At 35.2% G+C, this 16,692-nt stretch overlaps 1 protein-coding gene and 1 long non-coding RNA gene across 2 annotated transcripts in view; both read left to right on the plus strand.

The window, feature by feature from the left end:
* Positions 1-459: 459 nt before the first annotated feature.
* Positions 460-8,851, plus strand: LOC136841408 (uncharacterized). Its single transcript, XR_010853939.1, has 4 exons — positions 460-597; positions 3,889-4,082; positions 5,500-5,557; positions 8,671-8,851. It is a non-coding gene; the product is annotated as an uncharacterized lncRNA (long non-coding RNA).
* Positions 8,852-15,521: 6,670 nt separating this feature from the next.
* The window catches only part of LOC136841415 (uncharacterized), a 20,947-nt gene continuing 19,776 nt past the window's right edge, over positions 15,522-16,692 (plus strand). Inside the window, exons 1-2 of the mRNA XM_067108341.1 lie at positions 15,522-16,218; positions 16,477-16,552. Coding sequence (XP_066964442.1) covers positions 15,982-16,218; positions 16,477-16,552 — 313 coding nt within the window. The 5' untranslated portion in view covers positions 15,522-15,981. The remainder of the gene's footprint in view (positions 16,219-16,476; positions 16,553-16,692) is intronic.

Here is a 16,692-nt window from a genome sequence, read left to right on the forward strand (position 1 = left end):
TATATATATATATATATATATATATATATATATATATATATATATATATATATATATATATATATATATATATATATATAGCCTACTACATTATAGGAATTTTGAGGCTGTAAGATCTACACATCTGAAGAGGCAGAAAATATGGTAAAAATATATTATTTGACGAGAAACAATTCAGCCATTTCAAATCGAATAAACTATATGGGAATTAAATTCTATTTAATTTTTTTTTAGTGCTTTTGATATTGTGTGGATTGCAACGAAAAGTTCACCATTTCACAAATGCCGTCATCAGCTGATTGACGCTTACCAGGGCTTCCTTCACGGATTACTGTAATTGAAAAGCGCAATTTGGAACTCTTGAAAACTTGGGTTTTGCCGCTGTCCAAATCGGAGGATAATATGGAATTACAGTCATTTGCTAGATTCAGACGTCACTCCTGATGAAAGTTTTGAAGAAAACAAGCGTCATCTGATTATCCAATCATTCAGACGAATATATAAGGTCTACGCATCGTATGGCCTCCTCACTTCCATTCGCGTCTGTGGCATAGGAAGTCAAATATCTGTCGAAATTCTGCAAAGCCTGCCTTTTTGGTGAGTAGATGCCAAAAGCATTTTCATTGCCTTAATACTTGTTATTTAAAATTCTCATTTGTAACCCATATAGTTTAGAGAACTCATCTTTTGTAATGAAAAAAAAGACTTGCAGGAGAGTTTGACAGGAAAAGAATAGTTAGCTTGATTACGATATATATCGTCAATAATTCCCAGGTAAGAAATTACTTTTATGATGGTACAGCTTGCGTGTATAGTATATATAGAGCCAGGGTAAGGAACTTGATTTAAGGAAACTATCACTGTCTGCTGGTGTGCTGTATATATATATATATATATATATATATATATATATATATATATATATATATATATATATATATATATATATATATATATATAGATATACTGTATATATATATATATATATATATATACAGCACACCAGCAGACAGTTATATATACACACTTGTGTAGTGTTGTGTACAAGGTGTAACTCGAGTTTATGCAAATATTTTGGGAAATGAAAGAAAAAGTCATTCTGAGCAGAATGATGTCTCAGGGAATCTTGTACGTTTTTTGGGCAGAGTTTTTCTCTTTCACAATTCTTGTTGTAGTCAGAGTGTGGTTTCCATTCACTTCACTCGACAGGGTTCGTTTGGCCTGTGTCGACGGCGTTGTCAGGCAGGAACTAAGATACAACAACATCCAGCTCCAAGAGGACTGGGGTTGTTTGGGGGGAGAGTTGTTATTACTTTTATTTACTGCTGTGTTACCAGAAATCATTTCAAAAAACTCTTGGAACTTTCGATCATAGATACACATTTTATTTTAAAGGGAAAGTTTTGAAGCAAACAGATGGCATGGCCATGGGCTTCCCCTTGGGACCTTCTTTCGCTAATATTTTTAGAAGTCACTTAGAAGAACTACTCTGGAGTCAGCGCCCAAATACTTTTAAACCCATATTTTATAGACGATATGTACAGTAGATGACGCTTTTTTACTTTTAACTGATGAATTTCATGCCCAGTTGTTTTTAGATTTTATCAACTCTTTTCATCCTAATATTAGTTTTACTATGGAAAAAGAATGTAATGGCCGCATTTCTTTTTTAGGTATTTTGGTCTCTCGTTCTGAGGGAAAGTTTGCGACTGGCCTTTTTAGAAAGAAAACGTTTAGCGGCCTTGGGGTGAACTTTTTTAGTCATTGTCCCCTGATGGTCAAGGTTAATTCTTGCAAACTCTTATTCATAGAGCCTTTTCCCTTTCCTCCAACTGGAATAACTTTCACTTGGTAAGTCAGGCTTTTTATTTTAAGAATAATTGTTATCCCTTGAACTTGTTCAGTAAAATCATTAAAGAACTTTTAGACAATATTTTTAAGCCAAAAACTGTAGTTTGCACCGTACCCAAAAAGATCATGTAGGTTTCTCTACCCTTCACTAATAATTGTCTTTAAACGCAAATTATCGTCACTCTTGAGCCATCTGTATCCGTAGGTTGACTTCAGATTGACTTTTACTAACCTCATACAATTGGAAGACTGTTTTGCTTTAAAGACTCTCCCAGAAGTGATGCGTTTCTGTGTACTGCCCTAAAATGGAAAACTGCAATATCTGCAACATTTTCGAAATTGAGATGTGCCACCTGCTGGGCTCGTGAAACACAAAATACACACGTTACTGCAGTATCAGAATGATTCTTCAGTAGATGATATCTACCATCCATTTTCTACATTTGACCCCTCAGGGGCTAGTACTGAACACGGCGAAACAGTGCAGGTGAATCACTGTTTCACCGAGTTTAGTACTAGCCCCTAAGGGATCAAATAGTTTTGCATATAGTTTGAGGAAGTAATTGCCATAGGCCTTAATTGGGTTGTTTGGTAGATAGCATCCTAATTTTTGGTAGGTCGCGTACAGCTCAGTAGATGTCATACTATAGCAGCACCCTTCAATGCTTTCCACGAGTATCTAGGGGGTTCCATTTGCAGTATCTGCAAAAATAGTAGTAAGGCAAGGGAAAACTGCAGTATCTACCTTTTTTCTCAGTTTTGTATTTTTGCAGATACAGCAATCTTCCATTTTAGGGCAGTATAGTTTACAAGTTTCATTGTCCTAAATGTAATTTTGGGACTTATGCGGGATGCACCAAGCGCCTACTTGAGGTACGCATCGACTCTCATAGGGGTGTCAGCCACCGTACAGGCTTAGCTTTAAGCAAAAAAGAAAATAGTGCCATTAGACTTCTTGCCATATCCTGCCACCGTCACACAGAGTACTCTATGTGATTTTCAAATACTTAGCCAAATAAAAAATAGCCATTCCCTTCCCTTTCTAGAGTCCCTCCATGCCAAACAACAATCGCCGACACTCAGTAGCCAAACCACCTCTGTTCCATTATACTACTGTACTGTACTGTATTGTAATGTACTGTACTGTACTGTAATGTACTGTACTGTACATGCTTTGTTGTTCAAACGCTTACCCTACCCTTCGCCCTCCTCCAGTCGCCGCCTTCTCTTGAGTCTTGATCTTGACTCGCCCAGATATATATCTTTTAACTACAGACGTGGGTAGTAGGTTTTCTGGTATTTTGTACCACATTTTCATTATTATTATTATTCTGAATAATCACGTTTCTTTTTTAGTATCCAGCTGTTTAGTTTGTAATCTCTTCTTACTTAGCCATTGCTCTTGTGTAACTTTTGATTTGCAGTTAAGTTCGTTTTACATTCTTTTTGAATACTTTCATCGTACATTTTTACTTTACATTATTTTGTATTTTGAAGTGTTATTAATGATAGCCGCTTTAATACTTTAAGATCTAGTCAGTCAGTATAGTTTTCTTACTGTTTCTTTTTATTTTATGTCATTCTATAGATGAGTTAAGTGCCATGATGATGGGAAATGTTATGTATTCCCAAAGTTCGACTGTTCTTCTGTTATGATTTAAGAAATAATAATGTCTACAATGTTACCACGTCTTCCGGCTATCCTGTTCCTCCTAATATATAAGATACTGTACATATATATATATATGTATGTATATATATATATATATATATATATATATATATATATATATATATATATATATATATATATATGTATATATGTATATATATTATATTATATTATATATATATATATATATATATATATATATATATATATATATATATATATATATATATATATATATATATATATATATATTTATATATATATACTGTATATATATAAAAGAGGAGGAGAAACCATATGGGCTCTCATTAGTTGCATAAAGTGTTCATGTAAATAAATAATTACTGTTATTTCATATGATGCAGCTGCAGCTGGCGCCATGCTCTTGTCCGTGTGCCTGGCATCTATGTTGCCATTTGTGGCCTACAGCTGGACCCAAGGACACGAACTTCCCATTTTCTCCGAACTCACCCGTGCTTCTTTCACGCCTCCAAAGCTTAGCCAACCAGCGCCACCTTCCTGTAACACACTACCACTTTTCCAGCAGCCAGTTCAAAAGGTAATTGATTATCGAAAACTTTTCTCCTTACATGTTGCACGTTTTGTTAACCATTTTGCTGTCCTTAGCTTGAAATTAAAAGTGAAAATTCTCTTACAGAGACGGCTGCGAAATCTGCTTCCGTATATAGCCATTGAACAACCCCATACATTCTTTATGAATTCATCATATATGACGTAGATTTTTCATACAGCTTTCATGCAGTTTATCATTTGTAATTAAGAATTCAATGAAAATTTCCTGTTTACAAACCTGCAGCAATAAAACTTCGTGCAAAAACTTGAAGATAATCTATCACAAATATTTCTTCGTAGCATTCTTAATGAAAAATTGGTAGCCTATACGTAAAAATTAAAATTCCTCATAGTAAAAGTATATATGTATATATATATATATATATATATATATATATATATATATATATATATATATATATATATATATATATTTGTATATTATATATAAATATATATATATATATATATATATATATATATATATATATATATATATATATAAATATATATATATATATATATATATATATATATATATATATATATATATATATATATATATATATATACAATATAAGAGATGTACTGTACTTGATCTTCATACTGAAGGTAATTTTGATGGCCATATTCTTACCTCAGTTTTTTCTAGTAAAAAGAGAGAACGAATTACTGTACAGTCGTGCTGTACTGGGTGACCACTTTCAACGCCAGTACTTTGAATTCAGTTCACTGTATGATTCTCCCTGGTTCAAATAGATGCGGCAAATTTGTGCATTTTCAAAACTGATTCATTTTGCACCTATCAATACTTTTCTTCGTGTTCTCAATCCAGAAAGGTCAACAACGACTATTTAAGAGAGAGGCTTGTGTCTTTATTGCACTCTAATGCACAAACATGAGTAACTATACTTTTGAATGAATCCACTGTTTTGCTGAAACATCTGGGTCATTTTTAAAGAATCTTTTGAAAAAACCTATTTAGATGCAGTCAGTTAGAGATAGTTTCATATACAACTGCTAATTTCATTTTCTAGAATGAAGGCGAAATTCTTTTACCATACAGATTAGACCGGAGTGAAGAAAAGTATTGTGACAAAGAAAACATAAGATTAAAAAGGAAAGTTTTTCATCGAAATTATATATATGTATATATATACTATACATGTGTGTGTGTAAATATGTACATATAGTCGTTTGGTCGATGCAGACTCTGAGCGAGGTTGCGAACTGGGCTTCAAGACCATATCGAGTGAACCCTTAAGACTGGACAAATTTTGTCTTACTCACATACACACGGGAAAAATTCCTGTTTAAAATTTAACTTTTACCCGAATCGAATCTTGACCTTCTCATAAATGCTGCTTTCTCCTCCCAAAATGCTTCCCACGCCGACAATTTAGTCTGGCAGTCTATGGAGGAAAAGCAAAGGAAAGAGAACCGTGCAGATCGTCATGGCAGGTAATCTTACTCGAAAGTTCTCTCTCTCTCTCTCTCTCTCTCTCTCTCTCTCTCTCTCTCTCTCTCTCTCTCTCTCTCTCTCTCTCCCCACCCTATCCCACATCGCTGCTTATGTCATGCCCGATACTTAATGTACATGTGCACTTGGTCGTATAGAGGATAATCATTTTCAAAAAAAGTGATTCATAATCCACCGTTATATATCTATATCTATATGTATTATATATATATATATATATATATATATATATATATATATATATATATATATATATATATATATATATATACATCAACCAGCACCGCATCGCCTCCAATATTGCTCAGCTCTTCTTTCATTTTGCTGGACATCGCCCTTATTCCACTCACGTGTTACGCTTTGTTTTGACTCTTGTTTTTGCCTTGTTTTCACTTCCACCAATCTCCATTGACATCCACCTCCCGTCTCATTTCTCATGTAAGCAGATGTGTCCTCCAACTCTTCCGGTGTCCACTGGAGGCCTGTAGACACCATCAAGCGCTATTCTCCCTGGATGGTGCGAATGATATGTCCAAATCATCTCCGTCATCTTTTCATCATTATCTTGTTTACTTAAGGAACTTTGGTCATTTTCCTTACGGTAGCATCTCTCACACTATCCTTGCCATCTGAGGCCTAATCTTCCTCTTAGAGTTTTATTCCCAAATCGACAACTCTAAAATACAGGATCGTTGTCAACCATGATTCACGTCCGTGTAGCAGAGCAGATCGCAGCATACGAACCTAAGATATCTCTTTTGAATACAGAGTCAGTCTATTCGATTTTCAAATCTTATGCAGCCTGTAGCCTACATTGTTTAGTCTGCATTTCCCAGTCTTTCACTAAATTATATCTTAAGAGAACCTGTGATAGAAATCATTGTTTCTAAACATTTAAAAGACCCTAAAACTCATTATTTCTATTTTTCTCAGATTCAAATGGAGCTCAACCTCTCTTGATATAAGATGAATTCTATTAACCAAGCTTTGGCGTATTCTCCAAGTCTGTCAATTTTAGTTACATTGCCAAGATGAACGTCCTCCCAGATAGATACTCATTCACAAAATAATGGGTCCTCTCTTCCATTGTGGGCATTTCGAAGGCATCAAAACTGCTGTTTTCATTACCGTCGATGACATCTTGTTCACCATACAGCCAACATTCACGCTTGCTTTCTTCCCATTTTCTTTGCGGTAAATAAGCATACATTTTCCTCTTCACACTATTCCTCAATAATATCATGACTAGTTACAGGTTCTTTCCAAATTTTCATCGGCTCTAATCTCATTTTATCTCTCATTTCCTTTATTTTCAAGGTTATCCGATGTTCTAGTTTTAGGCATTAAATTACTATCTTTGTTTTATCAGTATTGTTGTCAGCATACATATTGTATCGATCCCTTAATAACAAATGCACTTTTGCGAAGAAATGAAATATTTTATTTGAGCTACTTTTCAGGATATTTAGCAAGGGTAGGATTAAGCTGCAGCAAATAGCCAGCATTAAGTTAGCAAAGATTCCCAATTCTACACCAATGTTTTTTTCTAGGTAGCCTACTACATCGCGTGTGGTGCTTGCTGTATCTAAATAATTTTGCCCTTGTCACACAAAGGTGTTAGGTAAAGTTCGTTAAGAGCAGTAGCTAATGCTTTGTGTCTGAGGTAATTTCCACGCGAAGTATAAATGAAAATCTAGTTAGCTACCACACTTAATGATGACTAATTACAACAGCTGTTAGAGATTTCCCTTAGAACGGCTCCTCTCTTGAAGCGACACGCTAGAACCATTATGTAGAACTGAAAGCGCTGCTGCACTCTTCTTCTGTCTGCGTGAGGTGACGACACTTGGGACCTGCCTTGCCTTCCTTCCGGTCTCGTCTGCTTTGCCAACCACGGCTGCTACTTATATGGCCGCCTCTAGGTCTCGAAAGCTCTGCCACACACACACACACACACACACACTTACACACGGTAAACACTACATGATCCAGGTCGACTCAGACCACGTGCAATATCATTAACAAACTGACTGTGTAAAACTTCTAGAAAATCATAATTGACTCAAAATTTAAATTTAATATATATATATATATATATATATATATATATATATATATATATATATATATATATATATATATATACGAGTATATATATATACATATATACATATATATATATATATATATATATATATATATATATATATATATATATATATATATATATATATATATTACATTTAAAGGCGTGTTAATTTTGTTCCCGAATATTGCAAGAAGAATAGCTGTCGATATTTTCCTAAGATTGTTCTGTCCTGAAAGTAGTGTTACCCTGTTGCATCCTGTTTATACCTTCTTACAGCGCACTAACCCAAGTATTAGGGCTGTCAAACTGCTAAATACGTGATTTTTTAATACTATTATAATTATTATTATTATTATAATTATTATTATTATTATTATTATTATTATTATTGTTATTATTATTATTATTATTATTTGTGTCGTTTCCCAAGTGCTGTTTCTATGTTAATATATATATATATATATATATATATATATATATATATATATATATATATATATATATATATATATATACATACATATACATATACATATATATACATACACACACACATATATATAAATATATATATATAATATATATATGAGAATCTCACTAACATCTGACTAGACAAATATACTCTGAAAAATAAGCATCAATATGAAATTATGATATCCCCCTAAAGTTCCAGAATCTTACTTATTCTCAAAATTGTAACATGGAAACTCTACATGGGGAACGACACAAATAATAATAATAATAATAATAATAATAATAATAATAATAATAATAATAATAATAATAATAATAATAATAATAATAATAATAATAATCCATCGCGTATTCAGTAACTTGACAGCCCTAATACTTGGAGTAGTGTGCTGTAAGAAAGGTATAAACAGGATGCAAAAAGATAACACTCCTTTCGGGACAGAACAATCTTAGGAAAAAAATGATCGACAGCTATTCATTCTTCTTGCAACCTCCTGAACAAAATAGCAACAAAGACTTCGTTTCAAGCAGCTGCTGCATCTGCTACAACGCCGGCACCACCACAGGCACCAGCTGCCGAGGAAATTCCTGGGTTAACCGGATCCACCAGCAGCAACGGTTTGTTGGACTTCATGAAGATGATTTCTTGGAGGAAAGAGTGAATGTTCCCTCCGGTACCCACATTAGATGGTATAAGAACAATGTTCTACTGCAGCAGGTGAGTTACCAAAAAGAACCAGTTGTTTTCTGAATCTCATAGCAATTTAGCTTTTTCATCTTAACGATGAATGACCCCACAGATCACAGTAAGTTTTTATTAATGCAAAAGTTAAAAGTATGGTGTCACCCTGAAGAAGGGGTGGGAACTATGGTAATCGAATAGAATGAAAAACTTAGCAGTAGGTGAAAAGCTAGAAACAGTCACTGAACTTAGCAGCTATCGGAGGCTTACTAATCCCCACATGTAAGTTTGGGAAGCAGTTACAAGGCTGCATGAGAAGAGGAGGTATTCTCATTTTCAGCTCAGTGCAATAGTGGGTCTTGTTATGGAAAGGGCCTTTCATGATTTGATCTTCAGGCCAGTCAGCGATGATCGTGAAAACAACTTGATTCCATTTGTCACTAAGCAAATAAAAGAAAAAACAGAATGTGACAAGCATAGCTTAAGCATGGATGGGTAAAGATAAAATCAGTTTTTAGTAGTAGGGATAAAAGTAACTCACATTTTGAGACAAAACGCCAAAATTTTTAGGGCCATATTTGAAGTGTGTGAGAGACTCAAGGAATAGAGTATTAGATTAGATGGGTGTGGAAACATGAACGCCTTGAAGATACTGCTTATGGTAAGGTTACAGGGCCTTCTTTGAAATATATTTCCACGATCATCACTTACTGATGAATAAATAGTAATTCAAGACTGAATGGGACCGACAAATGATGGCTAAGGTATGAAAGAGAAATGTGAATGGCAGAGGTAGACTGGAGGAGGTCATTAAGAAATCTGAAGGAGAGATGGTGAGAGAAGAAACCTGTGACATAATCGTAAGGCAAAAACACTATTTTTGCTTGTTTGTCTGTCGGTAAAATATATTAATAATGATGAATGAATTCAAGTGTAACATAGCAAAATTTCATTCATAAGTAATTACAAAAACTTAGTCCACGAGAGAGCCGCTTGAATGGCAACCTTAAGGAGTTGAGAAATGCATTCTTTCTCCAGTAGTCATGAAGCCCACATTCTGTTATTGTCCTGACTCTGTGAAAAGAAAATAAACATTGTTATATATCAGGGGTTAGTAAAGTCATGCACTGCTGTTCACACACTCTGATCGATGTCAGGAGCCCAATGTTGACCAGTAGTGATCATGAAAACGCACAAATCCGAGGAAGAGGGAATATGGAAGAGTGTCTCGAGACATCACGTCTCCTCTTGAGTGTGGAAATTACCGATACTGTCACACAATGTTCCTGAAGAAGAAACTTGGTTTACATAAAAAGTACACGGGCAAGGGTACAAAAGTGTTGAAATAATAGTGAGAAAATATATCAGTATTATGATAAACACTAAAACCGAACTTACAACAGTCAAAAATAAATCGACCACTTTTGTTCAAGAGACTCAATAGCAAGATGAAGAGGTTAAAACTACGCAGTTGTCCTTTGAGGGAACATGTTGATAAAAGCATTCCTTAGGGACTTGTCCATTTGCAGATGACACGCAGACGAGCCAAGGTAGACAAATACCTCTTCAAAGCCAAGGTCATCAATCATATTCAGTTTCAGCCTTGTAGGATGGAAGTGCCCCTACCTGCAACCACATTTTAGCCTTTTACTTTACCTTCATTTCCATTCCTTTCTTCACCCTTGCTATCCATCACCTGTAACTGGTAGGCCTGTTACTTCTTAGTGCAACTGTGGGTGTTATCCCCAGTTACAACGGTGGATCCATCCGTGTACTTCTCTTTCTTTATGCTGTGGATCGCTTTATGTTGACAGCCTGAATTTCTGTGATATTCGGCTTTACGAATGCAGAGGGCGTTTGACATGATAAAAGAATAATCTTAGGCTTTGGATTGTGTATTTCTTCTAAAACAAGTGGTGTAGTGAAATACGAATAACATCACACACACGCAGCCAAGAATAATAGTGAGGATGTGGCTCCTTTGACTGGTTGTATGCTTTCATCTCTCTGTGAAACCAGCCAAGGAAGAAGATCATTCGCAGTTTTAGCCTCTATCTTATTCTTGAAAATTTTGTGTTTAAATCATTTACTCCTGTGAGATTAACTATTTTCAGTTTTAGCGTCGTTTTTCGTCATGTTTTTATTTTTGACAATTTTATGTAAACTAAGTTTCTTGTTATAGATCCATAATTTGTGTAAACCTGCTTGCATTTGCCACACTGAAGAGGAGACGCCGATGTCTCGAAACGCTCTGGAATTTATTGTAAGTAGTTGGAATGAGGGTGAACGATAGAATGGCTGAAAATGACAAATTTCCGAGCCGGGGGAAGGGCGGTGGTCATGTTATGTAGTTGATCGTCGTGACTGCTGCCCATGAGCCCACTGCACTGGCCTCCTGGGGTACCGCACGAAGGGACTGGCTGGCTTCCTCTTCTCCAATGGCCCTCCTGCTTGGTGACCCAAATCGCAAAAATATCATCTAGGATAAAATCGGTCTAGGCATAATGAAAGAAACAATGAAGAACTATAAGATGGAGTTGAAAAAATATTAAAACCAAAAATATAACGTCAAAACTGATATTTACTAACACATGCTAATTATACCATCCGGTACCTAGGCAGGTTTTTTTTTTGTTTTTTACTGCCTGCGACGAGGTATATTAAAGCTGTTAGATAACTGAAGAAAAGTAGATTTAAGGAATGATGCCGTGAGGGTTCCCATGGGCGGGGCTCAAAACTAGCAGTGCGAAGAGAAACAAGTCAAAAATGCGCCGAAGTTTCTTCAGCGCAAACGAGATTTCTGTACAGCTTATAATGCTGTATGAGCCGCGGTCCATGAAACTTTCAGCCACGGCCCGGTGGTGGCCTGTCCTATAGCGTCGCCAGACGCACGATCATGGCTAACTTTAACCTTAAATAAAATAAAAACTACTGAGGCAAGAGGGCTGCAATGAGGTATGTTTGATGATTGGAGGGTGGATGGTCAACATACCAATTTGCAGCCCTCTAGCCTCAGTAGTTTTTAAGATCTGAGGGCTGACAGAAAAGTGCGGACGGACAGACAAAGCCATCTCAACAGTTTTCTTTCACAGAAAACTAAAACTAAGGGAACAAAAATTGCCATCTTAACGGCCAGTGAATGAAATGAAAGAGAAGTAGCATGAAACTTTGATTGGCAACAAGAAAAGGGAAAATAATTTAGTATGGAAAATGCAATAATAAGGGAAATGGATACAGTGAAGTTCATGATGTACTGAATAAATATGAAAACCAGAAACAGTACTTGAACTTATGTTCTTGGCACACTGGGGAGTGGAAACTGACTCGCATGTGATCTTAGCAACCAATGGAAGCACACACTGTAATGAAACGGCACCAGTAATATTCAGAATGACAGGAATAAATCAACATGTCTGTGACATCATCATATTTAGTGCGAGGAATGTACGAGAGCGGGTCACATCAAGTAGGGACTGCCGTTTGGGAGCTTTTTCTTTGTCCCGGGATTCCGGGATATAATTGGTCCGATCCCGGGATCCCGGAATTCCTGGGATTTTCAATTGTCTAAAATTACACATAATACCTTGTTCCCCTTTCAGGTTTTTGATGTGCTTCTTATTACTAGATATGCAGAAATATTACTGTAGATTGACTGTCTTATTAATTTCACCCAATGTTTAATTACAGCATACACTTTGTTTGTCAACAAAGTAAGAGGAATAAGAACAAGAGCTAAAATATGCTTCGTTTATTACTTTATTTTTGTTCTGCTTCCAAATTCCAGTGCGAATGAAAAATAGATTATAGTTCTTTATCATTGATAAAAAAAAAACATTTGTTTTCGTTTATACTCAGTGAGATGAAAAGAGTACTTAATGACAGAAAATGTAGTAAAAATAAACGAAGAAAAATTAAACGTATGCATTCTTTATTTATAACATGAACTAGATGAATAAGAAGTTTCTCATATAATAAGATCTTATATAACACGACACAGTGGACGGTACCCCACACGGGCTGCAGTCACTCATCACAAACACTTCTTGTTCAAAACCTGCTGCAAACTTGTTCAAAGCATACACTCTGTTGGGACTGCTTCGCGTGATTACCGTCCCAAATATACAAAATAAAGCATTAGGTAAACAGTAATACTACGTTTCCACATGATAAAGAAGGAATATGTTCCTCTTGAAAAATCTGCAAACTTATACATGATTATTTTGTCACGGTTTTATGCCCCTGCCCCCTATAGATTTAGTTACTGCAATACACTGGAAACACTGAAACTGACGCTTTATCTTCCCTCCAGGGATTTATTTGACAGGCCTTATCCTGCAAAAGCGTTGCAACTTGAAAATTACAAGATTTTAGCAATTTTACAAGATTTTAGCAATTTTAGCAAGATGCTGTTGATGGGAAAATACAATTCACTGGAAATATAAAGTATTTTATATAAATATCAAAACAGTGACATAATCTAGGCATCTATCATTAGGTATGTTTGATGATTATTATCATAAGGATAATGACAGAAATTGTCTGTATTTACAGTATATAAAAATATAAACAGAACAACAAGTCCACAACCATCCTGCAGTCAATTTAATTTGTCCCTATTTGTGTACTTAAATTTTATCTCTGCATTTCCTGGGATTTGCAAAAATATCCCGGGATTATTAAACCCTGAAAATTGTCCGGGATCCCGGGAAATAAACCCTAGAATACTCACATGTTAATGCAGCAGAAAAATTAGATTGCAGACTTTGTCGCAAAATTGATGACAAAAATCCGAACAATGGAGAAGTTCATGGAGATGGAAACAAAATGGAAGCCGTGATTAAGAAAAATGGGAAATTTGGTTCCAAGTTAGATAAATGAGAACTAGTAAGAATGAATTCTTGAAAATCAGCTGACCCTATTGACAGCAGAAAACCTGTTGTCGTCAAGAGGCGAAACGTAAGAGCTGCACAGAGCAAGATCATAACAAGGGGAAGAAATAAACATTACGGTATGATAGCTAATGTCCCGGAGACGACGAGCAAAAGAATATCGTAGAATATATTATGAGAGACAAGAAGCCGCTTTTGAAATATCCAGTGGAGACGAAAGTAACTTCCAAGAGGCACTAAAACTAAAACATCGTCAACTTTTCTCCACAGACATAACGGGATCTAGCAACGCGTGATGGCAAGCTGCACAAGTGTGTCATTTTTCCTGGCAAATGTCATGCAGGAAAATGTTCTAAATGTCAAGAGCCACACATAAGGAAGAAAAAATGTACAAGGAAACTTGTCAACAAAAGAATGTGAAGGACCACGGTTTGAAAGCTGGTATTTCCACTGAGACAAAATGCACACTTTGCCAAGCCCCAAACATGTAATCACGGCCGTGAACCTGCAAGAAGTTCTGTGAGGCAAAGAATAAAAAATAAAACCGACCCCGGACGAACGCTAAAAATATGAATGCCGTCATTTGAACATTTAGTGAAACACAAAACTATCAAAATACAAAGCTAAAAAGCTAAAACGATTTAGGAATATGAACACAAATATCAAAATCCATTTCTACAAGAGCCTAATCAGACCAATAATGGAATATCCACCAATACCCACGTGTTTAGCATCGGCTTCCAATATAAGTGCATTACAAAAATTCCAAAATAAGATACTAAGGTCCGCAGTGAGAAACAATCAAGAAGATGACGGTCTGAATATAGAACAAATACACAAAAAATACAAAGTAGAACCAATTAATCAAAGATTATACAGACTGGCAACCAACATTTGGAGCAAACTAGATCAGTACAACAGTCAATTAACAGAAGAATCCGTAGCAGAAGAGAGAAACCACCCAAACAACATAGACCACAGATGGTGGAGAAGAGTATCTTCATATCTTCATCGTGATGAACCTCAACCATTATATTATTAAGAAAAGCCTTGTGAAAAAGTAATATTTAAAATTTACTAAGTAGGTATCATGCAAAATCATTATGATAATTAACATCAAGGTTAAAATGAGGAAATTGGAACTAATTTTTTTATTTTATTTTATGTTTTAAATATGATTATACTAATAAGAAATAAAATTCAAAATATGCAATATGTACAATTTACTATGTTGTTATAATGTAAAATTATTATTGTATTGTGTTAATATTAGAAAAATTGTACCCTTACCTAAATAAAATTGTGGATAAACCACACTTGACATTACTCTTACTAATATTTCACTTTCTAAACTATTCCCTACCATGGTTAGCTAGCTAACTGCCCTCACCCTTCTTTCACCCATCTTACCTATCAGCTAAAAAAAAAAAAAAAAAAAAAAAAAAACTATCAAACTACGAGAAAATATTACAAATATTTGATATATTCTTCTTATATAAACGTAGGTAAGTAGTGAATGCATGGACATATGGATGAATCAGTTTAGAAAAGACAGATTATAAACATACCAGCTTAAAATATAATGGCACAGAAGAACAAGTTTCTTTTTTCATAATATTCTTAACATCAGCCCACAAATAAATGGGGCTTGTCTTATGCTATATGGGGCAAAATAAGAGCGCCTTCATAACTATACATAAGGAATGTGGAGATGATGAGGACCAGAGAAATAAGCTAACAGGACCATTCATCCTCGACTTACTGCAGAAAAAAACAAACAAACAAACATCAGTAAAATGGGAAAAGGGGTCTTGAGTTGATTTTTCCTTGAGGTGACTGACGTTTTGTTTAGAAGAAAACGTGACCAAGACATTAAAGAGTCCTTAATTACACAGGAATGAAGTACAGTATAGTAATCCTGAGCGGGCTTATAAGAAGGTTTGAGAAGCTACGGAAGAAGAGTTGTAAACCTTCTTACAAACATAACATTCACTAAACAGCTGTCAATGTAATGTTCCTCTCTGGCAGTCTTCCGTCTTTCTTTCCTTCCTTCTGTTTCTCTTCTTTTTTTTTTTTTTTTAAGGATAAAAAGCTATGTAGGGAGATCAGTTTTTAAAATGGACAGAGTTGAGAATACGGTTAAATCCTTCTCAAATGAAGCGAATGCACATGACTCGAAAAAATCACAGTCGTTCAGCAATATTGTTACTCCTCTTCGCACTATAGTGGAATATCGCTTTTCATCTTTTTATTTAAACTAAAGCAATACCTATGGTTTTCACATTATCTCGTAGACCCAAGTGTAGTGCATTGCTATTAAATAGTGACATTATTTTCTACCTTTCTGTCTTACAGAGTAGCAATAACGGTGGGGGTACTTCTGCCTACAGTACACCGTCACTAAGTTTTCATGCAGTACCATCGTCATCATCATCATCTTCATCATCAGTCTCTCGCGTCCTTATTTCAACTATGGTCTATTTCGATTGTGCTGCTATCAGTGATGCCGTAAGTTATAAAAGCCATTTGGAGTAATGAACATTCTTGGTTGTCTAACATTTCCTCAGTGCATTTTGGGTAGCGATTTGTTGTTGTTATTTATGAAGAGGGCTTTGGGATACGCATTGTTTGTTTGAAATTTTGAATTTGAGAAATTAGACAGGATCTTAAAGTGTTTCAGAACAGCAATTGAAAACCCACAGCTATTGCGTTTATCCCTATTATGCTTAGCCGTCCCTTAATTTTTCTTCTTCGCTTTATCTATAGGGACTCTATCGACTGCAGTTAGATATACCTAGTAGCAGTAACAACTGGCATCGTAATTACTCCGTCATTATAGTAGGTAAGTGATTCACTAACTGAATTAATGGCAAAGCCCTTCAATTAATTGTTATGTAAAGGGAGACGCGAACCTCTTTCACTGTAAGTTCATTGTTTTCAGCTCGGAAATAGAATTAATTAACAAATGGACTGTTAACCAAG

This window comes from Macrobrachium rosenbergii, chromosome 1, assembly GCF_040412425.1.
Source record: "Macrobrachium rosenbergii isolate ZJJX-2024 chromosome 1, ASM4041242v1, whole genome shotgun sequence".
In the NCBI taxonomy this organism is placed as follows: domain Eukaryota; kingdom Metazoa; phylum Arthropoda; class Malacostraca; order Decapoda; family Palaemonidae; genus Macrobrachium; species Macrobrachium rosenbergii.